Source organism: Poecilia formosa, unplaced genomic scaffold (assembly GCF_000485575.1).
Source record: "Poecilia formosa unplaced genomic scaffold, Poecilia_formosa-5.1.2 Scaffold48, whole genome shotgun sequence".
Taxonomy (NCBI): domain Eukaryota; kingdom Metazoa; phylum Chordata; class Actinopteri; order Cyprinodontiformes; family Poeciliidae; genus Poecilia; species Poecilia formosa.
This window is the reverse complement of record NW_006799987.1, coordinates 542474-569352: the sequence shown is the minus strand read 5'-3', so window position 1 is coordinate 569352 and position 26879 is coordinate 542474. Positions and strand designations below refer to the sequence as shown.

At 37.0% G+C, this 26879-nt stretch overlaps 3 protein-coding genes across 3 annotated transcripts; 1 reads left to right on the top strand and 2 right to left on the bottom strand.

The window, feature by feature from the left end:
- The first annotated feature begins 1932 nt into the window (after nucleotides 1-1932).
- bckdha (branched chain keto acid dehydrogenase E1 subunit alpha) lies at nucleotides 1933-11661 on the top strand. The gene is made up of 8 exons (XM_007552342.2): nucleotides 1933-2204; nucleotides 4872-5051; nucleotides 5125-5211; nucleotides 5281-5389; nucleotides 6355-6516; nucleotides 7733-7939; nucleotides 8647-8788; nucleotides 10856-11661. The coding sequence occupies exons 1-8, from the start codon at nucleotides 2091-2093 to the stop codon at nucleotides 11196-11198; spliced, it is 1344 nt and encodes a 447-aa protein (XP_007552404.1). The 5' UTR covers nucleotides 1933-2090; the 3' UTR covers nucleotides 11199-11661.
- A 1944-nt stretch (nucleotides 11662-13605) lies between these two features.
- On the bottom strand, nucleotides 13606-16901 carry b3gnt2l (UDP-GlcNAc:betaGal beta-1,3-N-acetylglucosaminyltransferase 2, like). The gene is made up of 2 exons (XM_007552341.2): nucleotides 16811-16901; nucleotides 13606-15403 (listed from the first exon to the last, which is right to left on the bottom strand). The coding sequence occupies exon 2, from the start codon at nucleotides 15296-15298 to the stop codon at nucleotides 14099-14101; it is 1200 nt and encodes a 399-aa protein (XP_007552403.1). The 5' UTR covers nucleotides 15299-15403; nucleotides 16811-16901; the 3' UTR covers nucleotides 13606-14098.
- A 795-nt stretch (nucleotides 16902-17696) lies between these two features.
- On the bottom strand, nucleotides 17697-25310 carry napab (N-ethylmaleimide-sensitive factor attachment protein, alpha b). The gene is made up of 11 exons (XM_007552340.2): nucleotides 25088-25310; nucleotides 22372-22451; nucleotides 22174-22290; nucleotides 20950-20996; nucleotides 20794-20871; nucleotides 20653-20708; nucleotides 20476-20560; nucleotides 20293-20397; nucleotides 20134-20202; nucleotides 19132-19182; nucleotides 17697-18737 (listed from the first exon to the last, which is right to left on the bottom strand). Exons 1-11 carry the CDS (start codon nucleotides 25183-25185, stop codon nucleotides 18636-18638), a joined length of 888 nt encoding a protein of 295 aa, XP_007552402.1. The 5' UTR covers nucleotides 25186-25310; the 3' UTR covers nucleotides 17697-18635.
- Nucleotides 25311-26879: the final 1569 nt, after the last annotated feature.

Sequence of the window (26879 nt, the reverse complement as noted above, 5' to 3'; positions counted from 1 at the left end):
CTAATCGTATTCTGCTTTTTGAGATGCACCAGATTAATGTCACTATCTAAGCCTAAAGGGAGCAGTATGGCGTCATCCAACCGTACATTCATAATGTCCCTGTTTGGTTACTAGGGCTTTACTAGAGGTTAAAGACTGTAAAAATGTGTCAGTTGCTTGCTAGCGTTAGCTAGGCTAACACAGCATTGGATTGTGGGTAATCAAACATTATTTTAAACATTATATTTAAATTTTTTCCTGGTTTATTTAACCAAGTTATCCCAGAATGTTTTAGCTCGTGTAATAGTGGTCTCCTGACCTTTATTTCTTAGCTAACAAATGTGTTGGAACCGTGAGTCATGTGGGTATGTCTGCGAAAGACATCCCGGCGAGAGAGAATAGCAACTCATACTTACCTGGCAGGGGAGATACCATGATCATGAAGGTGGTTCACCCAGGGTGAGGCTCAGCCATTGCACTCCGGTTGTGCTGACCCCTGCGAATTCCCCAAATGTGGGAATCTCGACTGCATAATTTCTGGTAGTGGGGGACTGCGTTCGCGCTCTCCCCTGATTTACTGTTAATATGAAAAATAATCTTACTTGAATTATATTCTCACTCTAAACAGATGTGTTTATAGTGTAAAATTATCAGATTTCACTTCTAAAACATGGAAAATCTTTAGATACTCTTTGCATTAAATAATTTATGAAAAAGAAGCTCTCCAACCGATGTTTTATTTTTTTAAATCAAATTTTAAGGAGAAACTGGAGCTATAATCATCGAAATACTTAAATACAGCACTTAAACACATCAAAATACTTAAATACAGTACTTTTATAAATAAAATGGCAATAAATTGCACTATATATAGGTATATATTGCTAGGTTTCAGACACGTGACCTGGATGACGCTTTAAATTCAGATGGTGGCCCCGATTTCTCCGGTTAAAAACAGCAAAATGGATCACAGCGAGTACCATAATGGGCTGGAACAGACGAGGTACCTCGAGAAAATACATGTATATTTAGGATATGATCCGTATTGTATCAGTAAAAAAGACTTATAATTTTGAGGATTTACCTGGTGTCGAGGAGATCCACATAACTCACTATCTGGAGCTGCAGACTTCATATTATATGACGACCCAGATGAAAGGTTTCAAAAGCCTGGAGCATAAAATTATTTTGTTTCAGGTAGGGTCAACCATTTAGGATCAAAAGAAGCATTACATGGCTGTTTCTGCGGGTGAGTAGTGAGTTGTACTATTTTAAGTAATTAGTCTATAATAATGCTATTAGTAACAACACTTCTTGCCTTCCATCAGCGTTGGGTGACGTCGATGCGACGTAATCTGAAACCCAGTAAGAAAAAGGCCACAAAAAAAAATAAATAAAAAATAAAACACAAATGGAGAGAAATTTTCTAGAAAAAACTTGAAATTGTTTTTTTTCCTTTTATGAATATTTCTACAAAGAAAAAAAAGGAGAAATAAAGGCTAAATGAGCTAAATAAAGGAGAAATATCTGAGTTTAAAAAAATGTACATTGGCTAAAATAAACTCAGAAATTGTTAGGTTAATTTCAGAAATTATGATTTCTAAAACAAAAATAATTTTATGAAAAGTGGATAATTTGCTAGCAAAACACTTGAGAAATTTTGAGATTAATCTCAGAAATTCTGTTTAAAAAAGATGTTTCTAGAAAATTTCAGAGATCAAAGCTCAAAATATTTTATTTTATTTTATTTTTGGAGCTCAGAAATGTTCAAAGACCAGTCTCAAAATTAATGACTTTATTTTCCACAAATTTAGTCCTCTTTTTTAATCTACAATGAGCCTAATACATCGCTGTAGATTTGGACTTCTTAACTGAATTACTGAAAAACTAATCGTATTCTGCTTTTTGAGATGCACCAGATTAATGTCACTATCTAGCCTAAAGGGGGCAGTATGGCGTCATCCAACCGTACATACCGAAAGAAAAAGAGTGAATGGGAGCAGTGGAGGTCTGAGAGTTTTTCACTTTATCCTGTTGAAGTCAAACTCATTACTGTAACCGTTTAGCAAATACTGTTTCTGGGAGTTCAACCAAGCGGCTGAAGAATTCAGATGGCGGCTGTTAGCAGTATGAGCAGAATATCTGGGTTATGCCGTCATGCTGTTCGGCAAACGGCTGCACTGAAGTCGCCGAGGCTGCTGCAGCGTCGGTCCTTCAGAGTTACTGTGAGTTTAAACCGCTTCAATTCAAACTAAAATACATATTTAAGATGGGTTTAGTTATATGTAGCCTACAAAGATCTCTAGAGGATGCCCCGTTGGCCTAACTAGGTGCAGTGGTTGCGCATTGAAGTCGCTTCAGAGGGTCATGGCGAGCATTTCATTTGGCTTCCTAGGTGCTAAAATCTGCACGAACGTGTTATATGCATCATTTAATTCTCGCGATAGTTTGTAAACAAGGTACTTATGTTAGCATCTCTGAGACTAAGGCAACTTTTTTTGTCTCGACAATGCAGGCGACAAATAAAACAACAAAAAACTTAATACCGTAATGCAGTAATACGACTTGGATTTTAAATTAGATTTTTGTGAGTTATTGTCATTCGTTCGGATCCTAAAGCCAGCTATGTAGCTAGCTAGCCGGCCGGTTAAAGTTTTGGCTAGCTTCCTTCCTATTGGTCAAACAAAGGGGTGTGAGGACTCAAACTAACCAGGGTACCAGCTATTTTAGAACACCTACATGGCAGGCCACATACGGGTACAAATGAGCATTATTGTAAATGTTGAAGGACATATTAAGCAGTAAACAAATGAAGTGTATAAATAAAGAATAAAGGTACTGTACTGTATGGGCAAAATTTCAGCATATATGCTTTGTTCCAAAGGAATGTGCAACTGAGTTGGTTAATTTAAAAAATTATCTATCTGAGCATTAAATAATATAATCAGTGTACCAGTAAATAAGTAACTGCAATAGTAAAGTCATACCAGTATGAATATTTAAGTCATTTAAGTCAGGTGTGTGGCAGTATGGAGACTTGTTAAATGTGCTGGATTGTGGGCTCTGATAACCAAAACTCAGAACCACAAATTTAGTACTTGTTGCATGACAGACTTTTCTGATGTCTCTGCTTCAGGAGTGGCTTAATGCAAGGACTGTAATAAGTGCAGCTCAGGCTTTTTCCACCGCACTTTTTTCTTCTACTCAACTTTCCTTGAATATACTTGAGAAAAACACTCTGAACAGTCAGCTTAAATACCCCTAACTTTTTGTGGTTTATCTTTTCCTGTAGAATGTGTCAAATACTGTCTTGTCCACAATTTTCTAGGCCACTTAAAGGTAACAGTTACTTGATTGTACTCTAAAATGGCACTGTGTTCCTGGAAAATACATAATGCCACCGCATTAATATGTAGAAATCTAAGTTATTTTACACTTGTGGACCAAGTATTATTAACTGAAGTGTCAGATTGAGCTGATACATTACAGTTTATTGTATTTTGTTTAGTGTCCATATTAGATAAGTTCAGCTATCCGTGGATAAATCTGCATGAGGTGGGCAAATAAGAGAAGGATTTAGTCTTTAGATTTGGGAAAGAAACAATCTAAATGTTGTTTTAGTTAACCTGTGGTACCACCTAGAGGTGAACATGATGCTCTCAGAGTTGGTTTAATGAGTCTATGGAAACTTTACATGACTAAATGCTTTAACATGCTTTAAAACAGACTGATAAATGTTAAGACTTTTATTCAAGCGAGAACCCGAAATATCTAGTTTTTTTTGTTGTTTGTTTTTTGTTTTTAACCAGACAGTAGAAGTTAAAATCTCACCACTTGTTTTGTCTTGAGGACACCAAGCTGGAGGACGCTGTGTCTCCGTTTGCTACGATTGTAGAAAATGCAAATGTAGACTTCACGGTCCGTTAGTCAGACACTCCCTTTGTGCTGCACCAAGTCTTTGGCTTCTAAATAGACAAATATCAATGTAGTTTCTCTTTCCTTTTTTGTTAACATGAAAACAATTAATCGAGTTACTATTTATTGACAATCAATTGCTTATTAAATCTATATTAATTCCAATAGATTAACTAATAACGTCCACTTGGATCTTATTTTAGTGTTGTAGTTCGACAGCCTTCCAGTAGAGGGCGTCGCTTGTCATCCATACACGGAGCCGTTGATGGACAGGTTGAAACAGAAAAAAAAGATGGCGGAGATATCTAAGAACGGGAAAAGGCAACGGTCCAAACAAAGTGCGGTTTGGGATGGAAAATGGACTTTATGCGGTCTGTCTTGAAATAGACCCACTAGACGAGCTTAATTTGTCACTTTAATAGAGCAATGTCAGCTTTTTATTCAAAAATGACTGATTTGCTATGAAGTTGAGGATGTGATAACACAAAGCCAAGTGTTAATTCCTTCAAGAACAACCTCAGACGGCACTTCCCTATAAATATCTCTATATACATTGGAAAAGAAGTGCTTATGATATTTATTCTTTTCATCTTTTATTTTTCTGTTCAACAATCTAAGAGGTTTCAGTTTTGTTCTATTTTCTAAGTTTAATAATGTTAGAAAACCAAAAAAAATCTGTTTATTCAGTCTGTTTTTCCAACAGCTGATACAAAATAATGTTAAAATTTAAAATATATATTTTTAATTCAGAATATTCTGAAAAAAAAGCTCTTCCTGTTATGGAAATACAAGAAAGGCTGCTTATCAATTTATCATTAATTGACCACGAGATTAGTCAACTTTAGATTAACTCATTAATAGATCTCTTGCATCCCTAGTTCAACTGTTTTTTATCAAGAATTACAAAGTAATCCAGTCAGATCTGTAGTTACTCACATACTGGAGGCTTTTCGAGAGTAAAACTTTTCCTCCTCCAGGCCGTGCAGCAGCAGCAGCAGCCCTTTGACTCGTCTCTGGAAAAGCCCCAGTTTCCCGGCGCCTCAGCAGAGTTCGTGGACCATCTTGAATTCATTCAGCCCAATGTTATTGCTGGGATTCCAGTGTACCGGGTGATGGACAGGCAGGGCAAGATAATCAACCCCTCTGAGGACCCCCAGGTAAATCCACTCTACCTGTATGTGTCGTTGTTAAAGTTCACATTAGGAGCTCCGCTGTTTGTTTCCCGTTCAGCTCTCCAAAGAGACGGTTCTAAACTTCTACCAGAAGATGACGCTGCTGAACACGATGGACCGGATTCTCTACGAGTCTCAGAGACAGGTCTAGCTTTTACTTCGAGGTTTAACCGGAGAACAGGTGGAATTTGATGTAAAATGTGATTGTTTTCAGGGCCGAATCTCCTTCTACATGACCAACTACGGAGAGGAGGGGACGCACATCGGCAGTGCTGCAGCTCTCGAGTCTAATGATTTGGTTTTTGGTCAATACAGAGAAGCTGGTACGAAAAAGCTGTTCCTATTATACTTTACGACCTTTAGCCCTGTAAATGTCATTGTTTCTATTCAAAGTATTGCCTCAGGATGGTTTTGCATGTCATGCGTTGCTTCAACAGTATTTACACCCCTAGGGGTTTTTCACTAATTCCAGTGTATTTTATTGATTTTCTTTTTTGTGGTAGATCAACAGAAAATAAAAATGGAATGAAATTTAACAGGTTTTATAGCAGGAATGTTCTACATTTTGCTTATTTGCATATACACTGCAAAATAAATTTTGTCAAGTATTTTTGGTCTATTTTCTAATGCAAATGTCTTATTGCACTTGAAATAAAACAAAATTAACGTACAAGAACATTACAGCAAGATACAGGAGCTTGTTTTAAGTCAATAATTGTTGAAGCTTGATTTATAAAAAAGTAAAAAATCCACTGGCAAATTATTTAAAATTTTACAAGACTATAAGTGAAATAATTTGCCTGTGACGTTAGTACTTTTTCATCAGTATTAAGGAATTATTGAAAAAAAAAATCGTCTAGTTTGCTGAAAAGTTACTTTTAAGTTTTGTCTTATTTCAGTTCCACGAATGATCAGAGTTCCTGAAACACCGGAAAGCTGAATGGATATAAAAGCATTTTTGCAACAATCTGATGGTTAAATAACCTAAAATCAGATTAAAAAACAATAAATATCTTTGTTTCTGAACTCATAAAATGATTTAGCAAAAAAAATGTTTTTTAGATATATAGTTTTTGATTAAAATGTCATAAATTACAGACTCTGCTATTAACTCGATTAAAAATTTCCATCCAGTCCTGCAGCTCAAATAAATGTAAATATATGCCAAGGATTTTCCTTCCAGTTGAGTTATCCAGCACCTTGATTCTGTATTTCGGTTCCATTAGCCGTATGATGACCGTTACTGTTTGTGGTTCTCGTATATAAATATTCCCCTGTGGCTCCTCAGGAGTGCTGATGTACCGCGGTTTCCCCCTGGATCTGTTCATGGCTCAGTGCTACGCCAACGCCGACGACCTCGGGAAGGGCCGCCAGATGCCCGTCCACTACGGCTGCAAAGATCTGCACTTCGTCACCATCTCGTCTCCTCTGGCCACGCAGATTCCTCAGGGTGAGGCCGCTCAGCCGCTTTTAACTAACACGGTTCGCCTGAAGTCCTTCAAAATGCTTGGATTTCAGTCGGGGGTTTTCAAGACATGGAAAGTGCTTGATTTATGGAAAAAGGTCCTTGAAAATGTTTGATATTCAAACTGCACAGTCTGGTAATAAAGTGGAAGCTAATGTTTCATTAAAAGCCTAAATTTGGAAAACATTATTGCACACACCTTATAAAAGAAACTTTTTTTTCTCACTTTCTGAAGTTTAATCAGATTAAACTTTTCTTGTTTGAGGTCATTTAAAATTCCTAAAGTTATTTCTATTTGTTAAATACTGCAAACACTAACAGTTTTTAGATATTTTTTATTGTAACTTTCTGTGATTTCAAAAGTTTGTGAAGATACTGTATTTATGTTTAGGTGTTTAATTTGAGCAGGAAGGTTATTTACCTTAACAAAATGTTTGGAAAGTGCTTGAATTCTGTATAAAGTCCTTAAAAGTGTTTGATATTCAAACTACACAGTTTTGTAATAAAGTTCAATCTCACGTTGGATTAAAAGCCTAAATTTTGAAAACATCACATATAGTTGAAACTTGATGTTTTCATACACCTAATAAAAAAACTTTTTTTTTCATCACTGCTTAAAGTTAAATAAGATTAAACTTTTATTTCTTTAGGCCATTAATAATTACCAAAATTATTTCTATTTGCTGAATGGCAGAAAATCTTGTGACAACTTTATTTTCTTTAGATTTTTCTTGCAGCCGTCTTTGTATTTTGAGTTTTCAGCATTTAATTTGAGCATTTAATTTACGTCAACACGTTTTTGGGTTGTTTCAATGTAATAAATATGTATTATTCACAATTACTTATTGATCTGTGTAACTGAAATATATGTTGGCTCATATTTTATATGTTACTGAAATTTTTATGTCAAATTAACATTTTGTTCTTGGATCAGTTAGGCTTTTAGGATGTATGAGATGCATTTAAAAACGTAACATTTTGTTTTATATCAGGTTGTCTCTGTTTTATGATGTAGATTAATATCACAAAACATTAATCACAGTAATAAATGATACCATATAATATGTGGTGCTGGGAAAGTTTGAAAACTCCCCTTTAAGTGCTTAAAAAGTGCTAAAATTTTACTATGGGAAAAGTGTACTAACCCTGATTTAACCTCTGATATGTGAATGTTGATGCTGAATGTTGATGTTTTCCTCAGCGGTGGGAGCTGCGTACGCGCTGAAGAGGGAGAACATGAACCGCGCGGTGATCTGTTACTTCGGGGAGGGAGCGGCCAGCGAAGGGGACGCACACGCCGGCTTCAACTTCTCAGCGACCCTCGAGTGTCCGCTGATCTTCTTCTGTCGCAACAACGGCTACGCGATCTCCACCCCGACCAACGAGCAGTACAGAGGCGACGGCATCGGTGAGACGATTTAAAGATGCAAATAGGTTATCAGTTACGGAATAAACAAAGTTGGGTAGTAACTAGTTATATTTACTTGAGTAACTTTGTGGAAAAATGTGCTTTGAGTAATTTTATTATGAAGTATCTCTGCTCTTGAGTAAAATTCCTGAATTTTCTAACCACTGAATTAAAAACATATTTTAACCAAAGATTCACCAGACACAGTTCTGCAGTTTTATTTTGAAAGAGCCTGATTTGGAAAATTATTTTTGCCTGATTTTATTTTTGCTTTGCTTATATGAATTATTTTCATTTTGATCCTTAAAATATAAAAATTTGCACATAACTTTATATTTTGGACCGTCTGATTATTTAATTTTTAAATATTAAATGATTGATATTTTAGTAGACATTTTACCAGATACTTTTTTACTATTGAGTAATTTCTTGGACGGCTACTTTTTACTTTTACTTGAGTAAAAATATGTTGAAGTAGTGCTACTCCTACTTGCGTACTCTGAATACCTCTGGTCATTGATTAATCTATTGCTTATTCTGACAATCATTTATGAACATTTATTTAAGCCTTCTTTTTGCTCTGAATGTGGTGTTCTTTCAGCAAAAGACCTTTTTTTAGTCTCTATAACCAGTTAACGATTACTAATCATGATTAATTTGATTAATCGTTTCAGCCCTGTATCATTTCTTCTTTTAATTCTCTCCAGCTGCTCGAGGGCCTGGTTATGGCATGCTGTCCATCCGTGTCGATGGCAACGACGTGTTCGCCGTCTACAACGCCACGAAGGAAGCGCGTCGCAGGGCTGTGGCTGAAAACCAGCCTTTCCTTATCGAGGCGATGACTTACAGGTTCGCAGTTTGATCTTTTTTCCACACACTCCATCCTCATTTCCAAACCCATCAACAGTCAAGTAGTGAAAGAGGGGAAAATTTAAAAAAATATGTGTGCAGCAAATTAAAGTCACAGTAGTTATTTCGTCAAACACAATGTTGTCAGTATATTGTCAGTAAAACCCATATTTAACCTGTTTAATGAAGTTGGGATTTCACCTGTCCAAAGGTCATTTTACATCTAAATGTGTTCCTGACAACCAGAAGCATACAATGCTGTTGGATTTGATTAACAAATTCTTGTGAAGGAGAAATCTCCACAAGTTGTTTGAAGGAAATACTTTCACTCTCAAATGTTTCAGGTGTTCCCACTGAGACCGGAATCGAATTACTACCAAAGCTTTTTATATTAAGCTGACAAAGCCTCCGCAGTGTGAATGGAGTAAAATGTCTCTAAGCTTCTTTCTCATAAAAATATAATCCCTCACAATATGGCAATATTTTCATTGCACTAATTCTGGCCCAAACAGTGTAATTTACCAGCAGATTTGAAAAAAATTTAAAAGTTGCTTTTCTTTATTGTAAGACATTAGATCAGATAACACTTAGCAGTTGTTATTGCTAATCTGTTCTTCCATTTAACTGAACTGCTAATAAAGGCTAATAAAGGATTATTATGTTTTAACACAAGTTAAACAGGTCTAAATATAAATCTGGTCTTTTGAAAAAAAAAAAAAGTGAAATAAAAGCAATTTAATTCAACAGCAACCTTTTAAGATTTTGTCTCCAGTAGTTTTGGACCATATTGTCTGTGTTGTTCAGCTGGGGTCTGACTGATTTCTGAATTCTCCTTAAATCACCACAAATCCAACATGGTGCATGTATACCACAAATGACTATTGATGCAAATTGAACACGTACCAATAACCATACCAGAAGCTTGAAGTAGAGACATATCTTAGGGGGCACTCACACCAATCCTGTTTATTCCACATTAATCTACCACTAGGTTGTTTGCCTAGAAAGTCTGGTTCGTTTGTGGAGGTGTGAATGCACAATCAAACTCGGATGTGAACCAAAAAAGCGAGCTACGGTCCGCCAAAAATCCTCAGTCTTTGTTTGGTTGAAGTGAACCCTGGTGCAGTTCAAAAGCATATATGAACCAAAATTGGGCCGGAGTACTGCTCCAAGAGCAGGAAGTTGACTACAGTGCATGGCATTCTGGGTAAACGTATCTCTCTCTCTGTGTCGGCTACGCTACACACCATCTCGTTGCCATAACGACTGACTGACAACAGCTCCACTAGTGTAACAGGATTCAACATCACAAAACATGCCAACATTTCCCACACAAAGAACAGATCGTTCAGTCCGTTACACTTTTATGTTTTATAGCTTGATGTTTATTTTGCGATTATTAATAAGTGATCGCTGTGGTAGATTAGCTACCGCTGCTATTAGCTAAGCTAACACAGCTGTGGTTTATTAGCTAATTTAAACTTTTAAATTGCTCTATTGATGATCTGTTAGAAAGCTGTTGTGTTGGTTGCCTTTTTTTTTACTGAACTGAAACACACCGAATTCTGCAGCATATCTACATTTTACATTTGTCATAGTTAAGCTAGCATGAGTGACCTACCCTCGCTATATTTTTTTCTTAACTTTTTCCTGACCTTGGTATCTAGTTGCTGTAGTATTAACAATTAGCAGCAAAGCACTGCGTCCCTTTTTATTTTATATATCAGGCGTACATTTAACATTTAGTGCGTTATGTTAACAACTTGACAGCTAGAACCAATGGTAGCCATTGTCGGCTAACAGCTTTTTGCCCTCCAGCTCTTTGCTGGAGGGCGCATCTATATTTATATTAAATTTGAATACAACCTTTTTGCTTGGGGTTAGCCCAAGAGTTAGTTTATTCAAATTCTATATTTAAAGGCTAAGAAAGGCTCACAGTCCAGTTGGATTTGAATACCAAATTCTTGTTAAAATCCCCTCTCAAGTTGTTTATTTAAAGGAACTACTTTCCCTCTCAAATGTTTTTAAATATGAAAAGCCTGATGGATATTTCTGGTCCTTCCTCAGAATCGGGCACCACAGCACCAGTGACGACAGCTCGGCCTACCGCTCAGTGGACGAGGTGAATTACTGGGACAAGCAGGACCACCCCATCTCCCGACTGAGGCACTACATGACGGCGCGCGGCTGGTGGAGTGAGGACGACGAGCGCAGCTGGAGGAAACAGTCACGCAAGACTGTGATGGAGGCGTTTGAGAGGGCGGAGAGGCGCCTGAAGCCCAACCCAGAGCTGCTGTTCACCGACGTCTACCAGGAGATGGTCCCCAGGCTGGCCAAGCAGAGGGAGTCCCTGTTCAGGCACATCCAGCAGTACAAAGAGCACTACCCCCTCGACCTGTATGAGAAATAACCGCCACATGCAGTAGTGTGTGAGGACTGGAAGTAGCTGCACACCACATGCCGTGTTCGTGTTTTGATGTGTCATTGCACATTCTGCACATATGCTTTCAAAACAAATTATTTCTAATGGTTTTTGGTGCCTTATGGTAGAAAAAAGCCACATTTTACATAAATGAAATAGTTTCTTTTAGGGCTGGGTGATAAATCTTATTTTTTTTGTTTTAGAAGATTTAATTTTTTCTTCCACCAATGCACATGTTGCATTTCTGTAGTTCAGTGTGATGTCATTGCGCCCTGGGCGGCCATCTTGTTGTACAACTTCAATTTGAATTCATGTCAGCTCTACAACGAAATGTCAGGGCCTGGCTACCATTTTCTTTTTTTTAATTACAAGAATTACTAGAATTTAATACAGCAAAATGTGAGAATAAGGACATAATATTGCCAGAATTAAGTTGTAAGATTAGAAAAATGAAGAAGTAATTTTATGAGAACTCCAACACAAAAAATAAGTTTAAAATGGGGAATGTTGAGCATCTTGTGAAGTTAGTTAACTCTTGCAGTTAAAACAACTTTTCTTCTTTTAATTTTAAAATGTTCTTCATGTAAAATTGCATCTTTATTTTGCTGTTAATATAAATATATTCTTGTAATTAAATAAAATTTGTGTAGCCTGGCTTTAGATACTCAGTCATACAACTCACAGAAGAGATAGTTGAACCAAAAGCTAATTTCAAAAATATTTTCTGACATTTGTAATTTCTTTTTTTTTTTTTTTGGAAAAGAAAGAATGAGAGAATAGATTAAAATCACATGTAGCATGAAAAAAATTGAAATTTTGTTTTGAATCCATATCGCTCAGCCCTACTTTTTCTTTTGAATCCAGATTAAATAGATTAATTAAATAGGAAAGCAGGACATATTATGGAGATTTGACCTCTATTTGTCAATGTATCTTTCCCTTTCAACAGCTGATAAGCAGGTTTCTAGTGTGTCATTGGGGTTATCTGTTAGTGTTTGTTGAGATGCTGTTACACAATGTCATTTTTCCCAGAGCTGTAGATCTGTTAAAATAAACTGTAGAACATTGGTTGTCTTCAAGTATTAATTTAAAAATCAATATGATATTAAAGGAAAGGGTTGATGAGATGTAATTCTATATCCATTTGTTCATCTTTATCTACTTGAATTTATATAAATTTGCCTATTTGTAAGTCCAGGGTGAGCCAGTGTAGTGCTGTGCTTTGCCTATGGTGGCGCTGTTTTACATAAGCATGAAGCAGGCAGTTGGCGCATGCCCATTGTGGTCTCTATATTGACACTTTGCACGTGACGTCACTCTTCGAAACTCGGCCCGCTCCGCCATGACGGACGTCAAAACAACCACAGAAAACAACCAATGCGCTCTTGTTAAACTTGTAAAAAAACGCACATGTGCTAGCCTAATATAGCTTTTATTAAGTTTATTTCGCAGTAAAAATGGTCATAGGGTGCTGCAAGACAAGGGTGAAAACCAAACTTATTTTATTGTGTAACTTTTAATAAGGAAAGATATGTTGGCGATGGATAGCATGACCTGCATCCCTCGGTGTAAACCCTGATTTGCAGCGAACACTTTTTACAAGGTAAGAAGACTAACGTTCATATGCTTTATAAGATATCAAATATCTCATTATGGAGAAGATTGGTGGAAAATTAGGTCATGTAGCCTAGCATGTATGGAAAAAACTGTTAGCATCTCGTCTTTTGTTAGTTTTTAATGCTGCTCGGCTTAAGGGGAAACCCCGTTTATGACACAGTGATAAAAATCATGTGGGCAAAGGCGGCAATTTGAGGTAGGAGGTCCTGGTCGGTTTCTAAGCTAGCTACTTCAAGTTTTTGTAAATACCGCCGTCTATGAGCCCCAACCAGGTGTGTTATGTTCACAGACAAATTAGCTCGTCTCGAATGAGTAGAAGCCATGAATAAACTGACAAAAACAACTTGGGAAAACCATTTCAATTGCTTTGTTCATTACTCCCGATCCTCACTTCTGACGTCCATCATGTCGCTTTAAATGATTGACATTAGTTGCAAACGGTGAATGTTGCTAATAATTTTAATTAACCATGTTGACGTTCAACACAACTTCTAATATATTTAATAAATGTGAATGACAGTCTTTCTGACTGGCCGAAAATGAAAATGTGCAAGTTGAGGTGAAAGTACCGTGCCTCACTGATGGAGGGCGCTGTTGAGTCCAAAGGGTGAAATTGTGCTCTTCTTCCAAGTCATCAAAATTATGAGGAAGAAAGACAACAATTGACCCAAAATTTAAATACAATTAAAGTTAAAAGAGATTTAGTTAATTTATTTAGAGATAACTCAAAAAGTAAAATTTATCTGGTAATGTTTTATTATCTTAAACAGTAGTATAACAAAATTTAATTCTTAAGTGACATTCTGGTCCACACTTCAGACCAGTCAGTGGCAGTAATGCACCAATTTTGTTGTTTGCCAACTGCCAGAAAGAAGAAGAAAAATGCAGTCAGAACTTGGAATAGAACCATTCAAGGCTACTCCTCTTCTTGATGATCATCCCCATTGAAGCTGCCTGATTTTTAAAATGAAAGAAGACAACATTTTAAAAACTCATATTAAATGTTTTATTTTTCTTGCCATAATGTTGTTGAACTGTAATTAAAGGTTGTTGAACTGTAATTAATCAAAGCATGACTGAAATATTAAATTAGTTAAGATCACAATTGAAATACAAGCATTACAATATTGGAAGTTGGATTTGTACATCCAACTCTGGTGGCGTGCCAGTCATGAATCTCACCCAGTTAAAACCGTCACTGGAAAACATTCCCCCAAACCCATCTGTTGCAAGATTGTAAGAAAAGAAACTAATGCAAGTGACCCATCAGTTCAACAAGTCAACAGGGGGTTGTGGATGTTCTTCCACATCACCTCGATCTCCCTTGGCGATCGCTGGTGTACGAGGAGATTCTGCTTGTGGGCACAAACATTTCCGCGGTCTTGTTTCTTGATGTCAAAGGTCTGAAATCCTTCATGCCACTTGGGGGTGATTCCTAGTGCCTTCATGCACAAACCCATGTAAACATCGTCTATGGGGAACAGAGGAAACAGCTTTGAAACAAAAGAAAGGGACTGCATCAACTCTCCGGAGATGACAAACCCTCCTCCACCTGTGTACGCAGGGTAGGGCCCGCTGTAGAAGGTCAGAGGAATGTAATATTTGCTTTTTTGGTCCCTGACTGGACTTGCTGATTTCAAGACGTGTCCAACATACAGCTGAGATGCCTGAGAGGCATCTAAAGACTCCAGGTATCGGATCAGTCCGTCAGTGTTGACAAAAACATCATCGTCCCCACTGAAGACGAAGGACACCAGTGGACAGTGTTTCACTGTCCACTGGAGAAACATGTCCATTTTGAGGCTCAAGTTCAGGAGGGACTCATGGAAGTCCCACTGCAGAATGTCTCCAAAGTGTTTGGCTTCAAACGACAGCAGTGCGCCGAGGTTTGGGTCATCGGGCTGGTAGTTGCCGAGGAAGAACACCGAGCGCACCCTCCGTCCGTTCTTGTACACCCCGTCTCGACCCCACGTCTCCCGCACTGCCTGTCTCCTCTCGAAGTTTGCTGGGGACGACTTGATAGCAAAAAGCAGGAAGGTGTGATTGTTGCACTTCATGGGCTGGTTGATTAGGATCGGCGGAGATCTGCAGTTCATGCCCTTCAGGTAAGTCTGAAACAGTGGAGGGTAGGAATCAAAGTCATGAACATTTATTCTCAGAACCTCCTGGTTCTCCTCCTTGCAGGCGGACCAGGGGTACTCTCTCCTGGAAGGGTTGTCGTCTTCCTCAATGTTCGTCACTGCCGAGTAGAACAGGCGGTTCCAGTATGCAACGTCTTGAGGGATGATCTTCCTCAAGTCTTCAGAAGCCACTGGGATGTGAGGGCTCAAAGGGGATGATGTGACGTTCACCTGCTTTGAGAAGTTTGCTACTCTGGTGGTATTGATCTTCTCTAGACTTACGGTCAAGTAGAAGAGGATCAGAAGTGAAACGGAGAGGACCATGGCAAAGAGTCTTTGATTAAACCTCATAAGGTCAGAACAAGGCACACAAAGCAGCGTGAGGAGTTTTTCTAGAGATGGATCATCTTTCAGCGGACATGTTGGATCTCTTCAGAGATTACACTCCAAATATTCCTGCAGAACAGAAAAATGATGCGTCAAACCAGGAGCCGAAATCTTAAGAGATTCTTAAAAAGTATTAGCTACACATCACCACTTATTTCCATTGAACGCCTATTGACCAAAGGCTATTTTCATATTAACTATCTGCTCAAAAACTTGATTTTCATCTGTAAAATGCAGGCCTACTTTTCTGAAGGGGGATGATTGTACAAAAAAATGACTGAAATCAATTGTAAATACAAGAATTTGTTGCATAAATTAGACATATATTTTATATTTTCTCTAATCCAGACTGAATTAAAATGTGTATATAAAATCCTTCTATGGTTTAGTTGGTTGACATTTTCAGGTTCGCTGAATATGCATCTAAGAAAAATTAGACTATTGTGAGAAACTTCCAGTTCTTTTTGTCCTTCATTTCATTTCATACTGTTAATTATTGATAACATACAATAATGAGAACCGTCTAAATATAAATATTACATAAGAGCAATAAAAAAATTATATTTTAACTAAAATGTCAAGATTCTGAATGACACCAAACTGAACAGGTAACAGAAATTAAAAGTTTAAAAATGTAGATTTTTCTGAGTTTTAACCGTAAACATCTTTTTTCAGTTTGAGTTGAATCTGCTTTAGCTGCTGGTTGTTTATGGTGGTAAACGAGCTCTGTGGGGGATGCACAACCTGTTCTCAGGTGTTCAATTAGAGAAGGGGTGTCTAAAGTGGGTCCTGAGGGCCGGCATCCTGCATGTTTTAGTTCTCTCCCTGGTTTTACACACCTGCATCAAATGATGGCTCATTAGAAGGCCTAAGGAGAACACTGACTTGCTGAGGAGATTATTACTACCACTAGGGAGAGAACTAAAACATGCAGGTTGCCAGCCCTCGAGGAACGACTTTGGACACGACTTTGATTTATCCTGAATTAGAGGATAAACCTGCTGAAAACTGAGTAACAGCAGGAGGAAATCCCGAAGCACCTGCCTGCTGCAGAAACACAGATCTGGCTTATTATGGCAGGAAAATGTAAAAACACAAAAAATAGTTTTAGTTTCTGGCACAAATATGTTTATTACACTTGAAATAAGACAAAACTAACATGTAGCTTTTCTGCAAGATATAGGAGCACGTTTTAAGTCAATAATTTTTTAATATTGATGAAAGTTATGCATGAAATAATCTGCCAATGGAACAAGTATATTTTCATCAAAAATAAGCACCTGTATTTCGCTGGTAAGTTACTTTTACGTTAGTTTTGTCTTATTTCAAGTGTACTAATATATTCACACTACAATCCAAACAAAAACTACTTGGAAAGATTTTGTGTTTTTGCAATTAGTTTATTCTAGGAAGATATTTAGTCTGATGCAGAACTTTTACATTTCAGCACAAAAAGCAGGAAGTAAAGCTACTCACAGGGGAAATGAAGAAAACGGGAGCAGGTTGAAATATTCTCCACTCTTTGAGTAGGAAATATTTTTCCAGTTAGTTTTTCCCAGCTTGTATTTCCAGTTCATCCACATCACAGAGTGGTGGATAATAAAATGAAGCCTGATGAGGCAGCGCAGGTCGCACACGGGGAGTAAACCACGCCCAGACAGGCTGCAGGTCCACTCAGGTTTATTCAACAAGATGTCACAAACAACGCTTAAGACCAAACGTTTCACAGGGTCATCAGGAGGAGACGTGAGCACAGTGTCCCGATCCATAAAGCTTTTTTTTTTTTTTATGTATTGCATCTCCATCAGGCCGTAAAACACATTTTAATCAGCCTGGTTACAAAAGTACAAACCATTCTGCTAAACCAATAAACTCCCTTTCATTCCAAGCCATGCAAATGATCACAAAGGTCAAGGGTCGTTGAATGTTTTCAGGAATAAAAAGACTTTAAATGGGAATAAATACACATAGTCACCACTTATAAGGGCTGGGCGATAAAGTTTCCAAATAAAATGTGATTTTGACAAAATGACAAAATATTTTGCTTTTATTTCAGTCATCTCTTTAAATTGTACGACATAAAATTAAGGGAAAACTGCAAGAATTTTAAATTAATTATGAGAATATATTTACTTAGGTTTTTTTTTTAATACCAGATCCGTTTTTTCCCCTTAAAAACAGAAATTACAAATGACAGAAAATATTTTCAAAAAGTGACTTATTTCAGTCATCCCTTCTTTAAGTTCAATATTAGGGGGGAAGCTGCAAGATTTTTAAATTACAAGAATATTGTCATGCAGATATTTAATTATGAGGATAGTCAGATTTTTTTCATACCAGATTCTATTTTAATAATTTTTTAAATCACTTTCTTTAAAAAAAAAAAAAAAAAAAAAGACAGAAAATATTTTTTACTTCAGTCAATGCAGGATTAGGGCCAGACTGAGACATTTTGTTTAATTACAATAATGTAGTCATAATACTAGCCGAATAAAAATGCAACTTTACCAGAAAAATGTCTTAAAATTACACAAGAAAAGCTCTTGGGTAGATAGTTTTTTGTTTTTAGCTTCCGAGTTCTCAAAAATTACTTTGTTTTTCGGCTTTACTCTCAACCTGACCGTTATATTTTGACCTGAATTCAATGTCCAAATAAAGAGAAGCTGTAAAACAAGACGGCGGTTTTTGGTGCATCGCTCTAAACATCAAAGTGAGAATTGATGGAAAAGGAAAAAACAAACAAAAAAAACTGTGCAAATTCTTTTTTTCAAAAACAAGAACAAATGTGATTAATTTATAAAATTATCGCCCAGCCCTTTGGAAGCATCCTGCTGTGCACATCCTGAGAGCAGCTTAAGGCAGAGGAGGGTTACAACTCGGACTCGCTTTTTAATTAGAAATGCCCTGATCTGACCCCTAAAGAGAAAAATAAAACTCCAAATGTTACCGCTGCAGGCAGAAATCGCATTTCAGTTCGTTTAGTTTATTCTGGACATTTCAATCACACCGTGATCCGCGCTCTCTCACTCATCACACGACAGCGGAAATAAAGTTTTAATCTTCACCACACAAGTCTGCTGGTAGTATTGCATCCCAATCATGAATATTGTGGCCAAACGCCAAACGTAAAACTAATACCGGGTGCCGAGTGCAGCCAGGGAGATAGTGTTCACACGCATGATATAAAGACTTGTTCAGAGTGGAATAAAAGGCAACAAAGACATAATGCAGACGGCAGAAAATAGAGTACATAAAACGATGAATGCAGCGGGAATCGAAGGATGTCAGGCGGCTGGTGAGGTCAGCGGAGGTCGCTCTCGTCGTCCTGGATGGCCTTCTTGATGCGTAGCAGCATGGTGGTGAGCCACTGGTCCAGACGGGAAATGGTGTCATATTCCTTCACCTGGAAATAATCCCAACATGCAATTAAACAAAAAACAACCATTTGATGTGGCTGAACGAGAGAATCATCACTGAAGGTTTTTGTTTGGAGAAAACTGTAAATCTGGCAGATATAAGGAAGTAAAATCCCAAACACTTCTGCTTTTTTCTGTTTAAAACCAATGTTTTAATTGGCTAACTAGCCATTATCAGCTAGTTAGCGGTAGCCTCGACCGCCTGAAGTCACAGAACCCAATAAAGACGACTAAAACTTCTGCCTGACAGAAAAGTAACGCAAGAAAAAAAAAAGAATCCCTACAAGTTTGAATAGTCCCTTAACAACAAAATGTAAGACCTGTGATTAGCATATTTACATTTAGTCAATTTAAGCAACAAGCCTGGGTCTGTCCACTCACCGCGTCAGTGTAGCCGTCCACGTTCTGTTCTTCATACGCATCTAGAAGTTTCTGTTGGGAATAAAAACACATTAAATGGCAGACAATAGAGCCGTAAAAAAGTGCATTTCATTATTCAACCATGTATAGATTTATACCAGCTGATAATCCAACCATCCAAATGTAAATAAAACAAATATAACAAGATAGTTTAAGGCTTCCCAGTAAAGTTACTGATTTTTAGATGTAAAAGTTGTTTAAAAAGACAAAAAAAGGAGCAAAATACAATAAACGCCTCAAAGAACGCATCAAATGTGTTACTTCAAGTAAACAGAAGAGTAGGCCTCCAACATTTAATTAAATCTGTGAGCTTTTGATTGGATAAATATGTAATATTTCAGTCAGATTAAACACCCTGGATAAGAACGTCAAAATTCTTATCCAGTGGTTTCCTCCTATAAACCTAGTTCTTGGTTTGATTAAAGTGAACTCTGGTGTGATTTGAATGCTTATGTGAACACCACATGGACCAGAGATCGCTCCAAAAGCAGGAAGTGGACTACAGCTCAGGGCATTCTGGGTAAGTACAACAAACGAGCTAATCTAGTGCTAGCAGGAGAAATGACTCGTAGTCTTTCACTAAAGACGAAAGTAAAATCCTACAACTGCTAAAATCTGATGCTTCTTCACTTTTGTTTACATTTTGTGATGAAGAAAGTTGCGCTCAGTGCCTTCTTCAGATGTTTTTGTGTCGTTTCCTTCAGTGGGTCTTGGTGCAGCGCCCCCACAGGTGAGGGGGGGAACATGTTTTTTTTTTTTTTTAAGAATTTGGTTTGTTTGATTCAGTCAGTGTGAAACTGAACTACAGCAGCTGAAAATGTAACCAATGTTGCAATTTTGTTCTCCAATCGAACTCAGTCTACCAGACTATCAGGTGTGAAAACACCCTTAGATTTAACGCAGAATTGCTTCCTGGGAAAACGTTTGCCACTTTGACATTTAGTCATTTTTCAGTCGGCCTACCTTCAACAGCTTGCACTCTCTGGAGTCTGAAAACGCTGGAAACATTTCTTCATACTTCTGCATGGCAAGCTGAGCGGACAGCAAAGAAAACAGCCTTAAAGAAGAAGCTAACACTACGCTAGCTTCACAGCTAGGAAATTTAACGTAAATTATGCTCACCTTTGCGTTTAGCATGTCTACACAGAAGTGACACAGCGCCGCCTTGAAGAAGTGATCCTTGGCACTGTATTTCAGGAGCGTACTGTCCATCGCGTGAGTTCCAACCTGAAGTCAAGAGCTTACGCTTATTTTACAGATTCTTTGCTCAGCAAGACGTCAGACGCTAAATGTTTAACATCTCACCTGTTCGTAGATTTCTATTGCTTTCTGGTACTGCTCCAGCTGGGCTGCATAGGTCGCAACTTTAAGAAGGCACTTGTTTGCAGAACTGAAAAAAGAAAACCCGTTTAACAAACCTACATATTTAATTATTTGAAGTAAAGCGCAGAAAAGTGTTTAGATATTATCTAAAATATTCACCTGGTGGATTCTTCACCTTTATAATAATCTGCTGCTTGTTCAAAATGAGCAATGGCCTGTAAGTAAAAATGTAAACAAAGGTTATTTTTTTAAAAAGTAAACAGAATTAAATTAAAATGAATGGTTTAATTTTTCTTTAACCTTGTCGATGTCCACCAACTCTGTCTCGTAAATCTCTGCGATGGATATGTGATGCTTCGCTGCGATGGTGAAACGACCCTGAAATCGGACGAAAACAACGATTTTCACAAAAATCAGCTTGAACCCAAACTTAATAAAAGGAAAACACAAACTCACCATATCTGTGTAAATCTCGATGGCTCGGTTTAAGCAGTTGATAGCCTCTGTAGAGAGGAAACATTGAGTCGAGAGCAGAAACCCAAACAAGTCCAGACATTTACACGCCTGTCATGAAAACTAAATCTGCTGGACGATAAATAATCCCAGAAGTTACCGCGATAAACAATAATGTTGTCACTTTGAGATAATTTTCAAGTAATATAATGGTAATAATGGCATAATAATGCAAGTACAAACTGTCACAGATCAATAAACTGTTAATAAACAATTTAACTCTGGAACTGGACAATATATTAAATAAAAAACAACAAATCAAACAGATGCTGAGGTCTTTGTAAATAAAACAGTTCCTGACAAAAGGGCTAAATGTGTAACAGTGTATTAAGGCCACTGTAGAAAGGAAAATAGCCAAAAATTTTGAGATTGAGCTGAGAATTTCTGAGTTTGAAAAGTCAAAAATTTACTACAAAAAATATAAAGTTTGAGACAAATCTAAGCAATTTTTGAGAAAAAACTTGAAAATCTCAAGAGTTTCAAAAGTCAAAAATTTTACAACTTTTTAAACTCAGAAATGTCCAAGTATTTTTCTATAAAATTTCCAAGTATTTTTCTATAAAATTTCCAAGCATTTTTCTATAAAATTTCCAAGTTTTTCTAGAAATTTGGGGAATTTTTTTAATGGAAATTTACTCCTCATTTTTAATTTTTTCTATCTACAGTGGCTCTGATACGTCGTATCGTAGATAAGACTAAGACAGAGACTGAATCTTTTTGTCATCGAGTCTTTGGTAGAAAAGAAACACGAGGAAAAACAATATCAGTCATACAAATGGAAAATATTGATGAATTTATGTTTTGCTTATATTTTGTACAGATATTTAGTCTTACACTAGATTTAAGGCTATGTATCTAAAGGAAGATTAAATAAATAATAAAAAAGACCTATTATTTTTATTCTTTTTGTAGTTCCTGGATAAATAAAGCTGAAGGCCTTAAAAACCAGATGGTCAGACCCCCCACTGAGCCTCCACTAGGGGTCAGTCTTGAAAAAACAACCAAACTCAGTCACCTTAAATCCATGAATATCACAAAGCTTTGAACAAATCAGCTAATTAAGATCAATAAATGCTGCTCTGTATGACAAATAACAATTAAACACAATATTCTGAGCCATTTTCACACAGAATGCAGCAGAACCAAAGACACAGGAGCCAGACTGACCTTGTGGATCTGCTTTTTTGAAGGCGTTTCCAGCGTCTATCAGGTTGGTGGCTGCATCGTGTTTGCTCTGCATCTGCAGGTGAAGATGAGCAGCTTTGGAGAAAGCATTTCCTGCAGCTGAGAGCAGAAGGTTTGGTGTTAAAACAGTGATGATAAATACAGACGAGAACAAGGTGGAGGCGAGGTCGGCCTTCTTACCACACCAGTTCTTCGCCATCTTGTACATGTTGGCTGCTCTCACATACATGTCACAGGCCTCTTCCAACTTAGAGGAACCGCTGGAAAACACACACTTTTATAAAACATAATGATCTAGACCAGCCTTCCTCAAACTGGTGGTCTGTGGGCGCCCTCTACTGGTCTACTGCATGTAATCAACCGTTATTTTGCTCCAACGCTGCAGTTAGCTTAGCAAAGGATTGCGTTTAAAAATAATAATGGATAAGTGGCTAACTATCTGGAGCTGAAGATACTGGTGGAAAGTTTCACAGGTTGAGTTGCAGAACTTTTGTCTTAGAACATTATTCCATAGCATGCTGCTGGATGCGATGATGAGGCGGCAAACAGCGCTGCGCCCCGCGCTCACTACCTGCATCTTAACCCCTAAAATCAAATTACTTATGTTGGACTTCCTACTGTCTGAAAGAAAATGTTTGTTTTTGCCAAAGCGACTCATATCTCTTTTTTTATGTTTCTAAATTACAAATGGTCCTAAAATTGTATTAATGCACACAACATTTGTGGTAAAGAATTTTTTTATTTCCATGTGTTTTCTATCATTGTAAAGATTAGACGCCACATCTGCAAATAACTCAAAACGCCCAAGTCACATAAACAAAACAGCGTCACCTTTCACATGAGGAGGAACAAAAACAATGAGTTAAGAGGCCAATGTTTTATTTCAGGTTGTATATGTTGATGTGTTATTGTGGGGGTAATTTCTAGTTAGGTGGTCCGTGAGTGTTTGTTAAATGGGGTAAGATTTTCAGGTCCTCGGCCTGAAAAGGTTTGAGAAACGCTGATATAGACAAAACTAAAGTTTTCATCTCTATTAGGTTTAAACGGCTGGATGAGATTGTTGTTCTCTGTTGAAAGAGAAAGAAATTAGATGAGAGCAAACCAGCATTTTTAGTTCTGTGAAGTAACTAGTTACATTTACTCAATTACGTTTACTTGAGTAACTTTTTGTAGAAAAAAAAACTTTTAGGAGTACTTTTACTACTCTGTACTTTTTACTTTCACTTGAGTAATTTTATTCTGAAGTATTTTTACTGTTGAGTAAAAGTTTTGAGTTTTCTACCCACTGAGTGAAAAACAAACATGTTTTACCCAAAAATTCCCCAGACACACACCTGCAGTTTGTGTTAAAGTTTAATCAGTTTTATACTGAAAGAAACTGATTTGGGTTTGTTATTTTTTGTTACCTATATGAATTATTTTAATTCTGTCCTTAAAATACCAAACATTTCACTTAACTTTATATTTTAGTCATTTTTTTTTAACATTAAAGGATTTATATTTTGATCAGTTACTCAGTTCCTGAGTAAACTCTTTACCAAATACTTTTTTACTCTTGAGTAATTTCTCGGACGAATACTTTTTACTTTTACTTGAGTAAAAGCAAGTTGAAGTAGTGCTACTCTAATTTGAGTGAAGTTTTTGGTTACTCTGCCATCGCTGGTTCTGTGACATAATAACCAATTTTGCTTTGTCCAAGAAATTATTGTAATAAACAATAATTTTGTTGTTTTGAGGCCATTTTCAAGTAACATAGTAATAATAGCATATTAATACAAGTTCACTCTGTTAAAGACCAATAAAAGTTAATTTTGTACAGAACTCTTAACACTCGAACTGGAGGATATTTTAAATAATACAAAATAAAACAACCAAAACCATAAACAAAATATATTACAATGTTCCTGTAAACAATAATTGTGCTTCAAAAATGTTCATCTTATTGTGACAGACTAATTAGCACCAGTAATGTGCAAACAATCTGTCTTAAAACAAGTCTTAGTTCAACAGAAAGGCAGGATGATGACCTGGTTGTTTTTTGCAGCACATTAAGGAGCTCCAGCTTACTAATCCTGGCTTGGTCTTCCTGTGTGGGGTTTGTAAATTCTCTCTATGAATCTGTTTGTTTTTTTCCAGGTACTCCTGCTTCCTGACGCCTGTCAGGGGAATCGGTGAGCTTATGTGCATGGTGTGCCGTGCTTCATACTTAAAGAACACCATCAGGTTTTCATTTTTAGTGTATTTTCCTTTCAGTTCCTTCAATTTTTATGGACACAATTAAAACAATCTCAATACATCACATCAGAAGATAATTCTTAAGGAATCACCTTGTTGCTTAAAAGATTATGACTTGTTTTCTCCAGTTAACAAGTCATGTAGATTTACTGAATATTTAGGGGCCTTTTGGAGCTTATTGTAATTTTTAATTACAGTACATTCAGTGCAATATGTTTCCTAGTTGCTACTATAAACAAACGTGACTGACATGTGACTTGTACAGATTGACTTCGCCAATAGGAGGCGCTATAGCAGCGACATTACAGAAAGTGTCCGCACATATCAAACTTTATACTTAAATGTGTCATTTAGGTCACATATAAACAAATAATAGCCTGCTACCGAATCGATTTGTGTTAACAATGGAGTTGTCACGACGTATGCCGCCATTTTAGCCGTGAAAAGCAACATATTACGCATTGATGTGTCCAGACGTGTCCAGTCGCGGTCTACAGAAACATTTTAACACTCGTTGATAACCTGGAGCGTTAAGCACCACCGTTTATCACCGTCGGCTGCAGCGATGTTGATTGTTTTGCCATCAGATGTGCTGCTAACTGCTCAGCTAACCACCTTCCGCATAGTTGGCCCTCACACTGGCTAACAGTCACACACTCACCCAAACAACGAGCCGAAAAACGACTGGGATGACTTTAACTTCTTCTCCGCCTCCGCCATTAAGGCCGCGGCTTCTTTTTCTTTCCCGCTGTTGTCCATTTTTGCTGGCTTTTCCCTCAACGGTCAGGAGCCGCGAGTAATTGCGAAAGTCAACAAACTTAGCTAACGAGTGCTAGCGGCAGTGTCACATCACCAACCACAGGCGGTCCTCTGTCACGTGACAGGGGAGAAGGGAACCCCTCTGCTGGTGCGTTCAGGTACTCTTCGGAAAACGCGGACACAACCTTTATTTTCTCGTAAATTTCATATTTTAGAGTTCTCGCTCCCTCAAAACTTTTTATTCTGTCATAAAAGAAAAAAAATAATTATTTCATCAATTCATTCAGATTTATACCCAAAAAGGAAAGCTATGCGCGTTTTAGTGCTGGGTTCAATGAATCTCGGAACTCGGAGCTATAAATCACGTCACACCTGAGTTGAAAAAGTTGAGTTCTATGTTTTTAATTAATCAGTACAGAGTCAGTAGTGCATTTGAAATAATGTGTGGCAAAAAACAAAATGTTTTTTAAAATGCTAAGCAACAAGTCAAACGTTTTCCATAAAAAATAAAACAAAAACAATATTTACATGAGTAAGAATCACAGTATAACGATTCAAGCATTTAGTTGCTCTAGCTTTTTAAGGTCAATTCAATTCTAAAATACTTTATTAACTCCAAAGAGAAATTAAATGCTGTCAGTCATCCAAAGTATATTCAAAGTGGAAATCCAGTAGCAGTCAGTTATGCACCTAATCAGAAGAGACCTCTGACTGAAGACTGTTGCTGTATAGTTTTGTCATGACTGTCAGTAGCTAATTTTCTGGGCAGCAGTGATGATATTCCACAGAAACATGTCCTGGATGACAGCATCCATTTGGCGAGCCCTGCTAATCCACCTCATTTGTTTTTGCCACTCCTCTTTAAATCTCTGTCTGGCCATATGGTTAAAAAGTAGTTCAATGATCCTTGTCCATCACAATCAGTCGAAGAGATGGGCTATTTATAGCGGCATTGAAAAGTGCCACTATAAATAACTCTAGAATTAAAAGAATTTCCCAGGTTTTATTAAGTAATAAAGGATTTTTTTTTCTCCCTTTAGGCAACTTTCATTTGTACAAAATGGCATTTACAACAAATTAATAATGACAAAAACTTTTTCCTTATATTTTTTTGTTATTATTTAGCAATGCTTGTATAAACTGTTTTCATTGTCTGAAAATTCTTCATTCATACACCTTTCTATCAAGTAAGAATAATTTTTAAAAGATGAAATATATCCTTAGAAAACATGATCACATATCACTTTATCACAAATTAATATAACTTTATGTCTCTTCATCATCAAAACTGCAAAGGGACCTTTGTTGTGTGATGCTCAGATTATTTTAACTGCCATTTTTATTGTTTTTCTTGTTGCCTGAAGACATTTTAATTCTATTAAGTTAAAAAATGCTTTATTGATCCCAAAGGAAAATTAAATGTAACTCAAACTATGCAGGTTCTTTCAAAGAATCGCTGTCGTCAGGAAGCATCTCCAGTAGTGGTCTTTGTTACAGCGATTTTGAAGCAACCTCTGACTGAACATACTTTGTTGTTGTATAACAGTTTCATGAATAGGATGCCAAAGTTGTCTATAGTTTTCTTTATTTTATGAAGAATAATTATTTGCACAATAAACTAGATGCTTCAGAGCAACCCACACACACACACAAAAAAGAAAAAAACAGAGAAATTATTAACTCCTGCTTTGGAT